This window comes from Osmia lignaria, chromosome 14 (assembly GCF_051020975.1).
Source record: "Osmia lignaria lignaria isolate PbOS001 chromosome 14, iyOsmLign1, whole genome shotgun sequence".
Lineage (NCBI taxonomy): Eukaryota > Metazoa > Arthropoda > Insecta > Hymenoptera > Megachilidae > Osmia > Osmia lignaria.
Window position 1 is genome coordinate 13884582 of NC_135045.1, and position 4311 is coordinate 13888892.

General features: G+C 42.3%; 1 protein-coding gene across 1 annotated transcript; it reads left to right on the forward strand.

Moving 5' to 3' along the window:
* The first annotated feature begins 383 nt into the window (after positions 1–383).
* On the forward strand, positions 384–1328 carry LOC143306052 (uncharacterized). Its single transcript, XM_076692003.1, has one exon. It carries the CDS (start codon positions 384–386, stop codon positions 1326–1328), a length of 945 nt encoding a protein of 314 aa, XP_076548118.1.
* The last annotated feature ends 2983 nt before the right edge of the window (positions 1329–4311 follow it).

Consider the following 4311-nt stretch of genomic DNA (forward strand, 5'->3'; position numbering starts at 1 on the left):
GAAATGCGGTAACCAGGGCCACCAAATGCGCGAATGCACTAAAGAACCTAAGTGCAGGCTGTGCGTTGCAGGTAATCTGCCTGAAGAGATGGTTAGACACGTAGCGGCATCAGTCAAGTGTCAGAAATACAAGGAGGCCATGAAAAACAAAAGGCAAAATTAACATTTTGCAAATAAATTTAAATCACTGCAGAACTGCCCGCGATTTACTGACGGCGACCACAAACAAATACGATGTCGACGTAGTGGCAGTTTCAGAACCCTATCGACGGGAGAGAAATATCCCTCATAGTTAGCGAAAATGGTTTTGTCATAATTATAACGACTTGTTTATTATAAGTGTGTATGCATCACCTAACGTGCATACAAATGAGTTTGAAGCGATGCTAGTCTCGTTGGCTAAGTCGATTAAAACTCTAAAGAGCAACCAAGGCATCATCGTTATGGGGGACTTTAACTCTAGATCCCCACTCTGGGGTTCAGATAAATGGTGCAGTAGGGGTAGGATACTGTTCCAATTCTGCAACTCGGTAGATCTCCTTCCCACCGTCACGAAAGGAGGTGCCACATGTGACCGCGGCAGTGGATCAAAAATTGACATAATGATCTGCAATAAACTAGCCCTACAGGACCTACATGACTCGGTGGTCATAGGAGATTATTCGGCCTCGGACCATAGGTACCTTCTTCATGCATATCATATGAAGCAAACAGTAGTGGGTGGTACCTCCCCTTTCGAACTAAAGAAAGGAGTGTTGGATGAGAAAAACTTTGTAAAAACCTTCCTCAATAAATACGGTGATGAAAACTACGATAAAATAGCGCGTACCGACACTACCTTGGAGGTGGATAGGTTCGTGGATGATATAAATAAAATGGTAAACAAACACACCCGATATACAGGTCTAAGCAAAAATAACCGCACACCAGTACCGTGGTGGAATAATGAGATTGCAGAAAAAAGGGCGGCAGCGAACAGAGCTAGGAGAAAATATACTCGAGACAAGGCTAGGACCGACCATGATACCATTGAAATATCATGGAAGGAATTTAAAAGATGCAAATCAGAATTGAACCTGGTAATACGGAAATTCAAGAGAGATAGCTGGGCCACATTGCTAAAAGAAGTTGACGCCGATATATGGGGCAGACCATATAAACTGGTCACCAGAACTATAAAAAACAAGACAACAAGACCGGATGTCCTAAATGAAAAGGAAGTGGACGAAGTAGTTAAAAAGCTATTTATATTAAATCCGGAGAACGTAAGTGACCAGGAAAATGAAAGTACCTATACAAAAGAAAAAAGAGGAAGAATACGTACCTAGAAAAAAAGAAGTCATCACCCAGGAGGAGGTCCAGGAGATTGCGTCCAAGATGTCCTCGAAGAAGGCCCCCGGTCCAGATGGGGTTACCTCAGCGGTGGCAAAGGAGCTAGGCCTAAAAGCATCAAGATGGTTGGCATGCATTTTTAATACCTGTTACACCCGAGGGTATTGGCCAGCAGCATGGAAGACCGGTAGGTTGGTGTTACTGCCTAAGGGGAAGGCGACCACCGGTGCTGAAAGGGCCTATAGGCCTCTCACGATCATATCATGCATAGCTAAAATCTTTGAGCATGTAGTAAAGGAGAAACTACTGCAGGCACTAAAAGATGAGGATTTTGCACCAAACCAATTTGGCTTTCGGAAGGGCAGGTCAACCTTGGATGCCATGAAAATGGTGATGTCGCATTGCGATAAGGCCAGGAAAGTTAGAAGACACTGCCTCCTGGTGCTGTTGGACGTGAAAAACGCGTTCAACACCATCAGGTGGAGCAGTATTGTAAGAAATATGCGACAGAGAGGCTTCCCGGAAATGCTAATTAACATAGTACGTAGTTACCTGCAGGACAGATGGATTATATACAAGAGTAAGGACACTGACTGCAGGTACCAGGTGTTTGGGGGCGTTCCTCAGGGGTCGGTCATCGGCCCTCTTTTATGGAACCTGGTGTATGACGACCTCCTGAGGATTAGTACAAGAAGGGACGTGCACCTAGTTGGATATGCTGATGACATAGGTGTCATCATAATTGACAAAAATCTAGCTAGGATGACATTAGTGGCCGAGTCTACAATTAGACAAATGGGGGCGTGGTACGAGAAGGAGGGGCTTAGCCTCGCACACCACAAAACAGAAGCCATCCTGCTTACAGGCAGAAAAGTGGCAGGGGGCCTGAAAATAAAGTGTGGGGAACAACAAATTAAGACAGCGCGAGAAGCTAAATACTTGGGGGTCACGTTCGAGATGAGCAGAATATTTAAAATGCACATTATAACTGCCTGTAATAAGGCCCTAAAATACGCAAACACATTGGCACAGCTCATGCCAAACATAAACGGGGCAGGGAATGTGGCCCGCAAATTATATTACAAAGTGGTAGAGTCGGTTGTTCTCTACGCGGCTCCAATCTGGGCTAAGAGACCCGAGAGCAAGGGTAATGCAGGTATCCTCCGTAGCACGCAACGTACTGCGTTACTAAGAGTCGCACACGCGTATAGGACGGTGTCTGCCGATTCGTTATGTGTTATAACGGGGGAGATCCCGATAGAGTTAATTATCCGTGAAAGGGAGGAGATATACAACAAAAAAGAGGAAGAACAGGACAAAGACGGCGAGAGTACAGGGAGAATCAAAGAAAGTACACGCGCCATCACGATGGAAAGATGGCAGCATAAATGGGAAAATTCAGATAAAGGAAGATGGACTAATAGTCTGATCCCGGTAATAAAGGAGTGGCGCGCCTGGGGGCCCAGTCTTCTTAATTTCCACCTGACCCAGGTGCTGACGGGCCATGGGTGCTTTGGAACCTTTCTCAAGAAAATAAAAAAAGGCGGTCAAAACGGAGCTGACTGCTGGTTTTGCCCAGGATGTGAGGATAACCCAGAACACTTTCTATTTGAGTGTAGTAGATGGAGCAGAGAAAGGGCACAGTTGTGCTCCCTCCTACACGCAGAGTTTAACAAAGGTAGTTTCATGAAATTCCTCAAAGAAGAAGCTACGAGAAGTTTTGTAATAGCATACATAACCGCGACCTTGAGGGAGAAAGAAGATTATGAGAGGAAAAGAGCAAGAGAAGGAACAACAAGAAGAAGAAGAAGAAGAAGAAGAAGAAGAAGAAGGGGTAGAGGTTAAATAAAACATTGAAAGCATGAAAATAATGATGAATGGATGTGCACAATCTATTCTCCGATTATTTATATAATTATGTATACTATGAAAAAACCTGTATGTTTGTCTGTTTTAATTATTTATTTATATTAGCTAATTTCTACTCACCTCATAATATGCTCTAGTAATAGCGGTGTGTTCATCCCCACTACCTTTAGACCGGTCTTTTGAGACCCCCTGTATATAGAAAAATTTGGGTACTGCAGAGCAAGTTGATCTTACTTGTGGAACTGTAGACTCCTGAGGGTTAAGCCTTTTGATAAGTTTTTATTATTATTACTAATTGACAATGTTTGATTTAAAAAAAATTGACCATTTACCTTCTTTATAAATGAAACATATAGATTTTATGGTTTTAAGTATCTTATTGGAGGACGGAGGGACACTCCTTTAGTATTTTATGATTTTATGACAAAAACGTACGAGTAAAAGGCTCCCCGATAGGTGATATATGGAGGCCAATAAAGGGCATTGGCCCAGGAAAGACACGCCCTTTATTAAGGACTAGGGTATGGATAGTTAATCCGCTCTGTCTTGTAGCCGAAAATGTCGTCCCGCCCACGAAGTAATGCTCAATAGCGGTTCCGGGGGCGCGGTTTCTTCGCGACCGGCAGCACGATGGTGAAACCGAGGTGGGTTTTTTAGTGGGTAAGCTACTATTGTAGCAGCCTCACACTCCCGAGCGACCATCAGCTCGGCGTGCATAAAGCATTTTTCCCCCTCGTAAAAAAAAAGAAAAAAAAAAAAGATATAGTACTAATGATATTGTTATTAAATGTACATTGATCTGTGGGAATGAATCAGTATATTACATTATATCGAATGTAGATATAGTACCAATGATATTGTTATTAAATGTACATTGATCTGTGGGAAGGAATCAGTATATTACATTACCTCTAATGTAGATATGGTAATAATGATATTGGCACTAACTATAGGTACTTTGATCTGTTGGAATGTTTCACTATATGACATTATATCTAATGAAGATATAGTAATAATGATATTGTTAATAATGTACATTGATCTCTGGGAATGAATCAGTATATTACATTACAACTAATGTGGATATGGTAATAATGATATTGTTATTAA

Coding starts and splice junctions, on each gene's coding strand:
- LOC143306052 (XM_076692003.1), top strand. CDS start 384: ATGCTAGTCTCGTTGGCTAAGTCGATTAAAACTCTAAAGAGCAACCAA.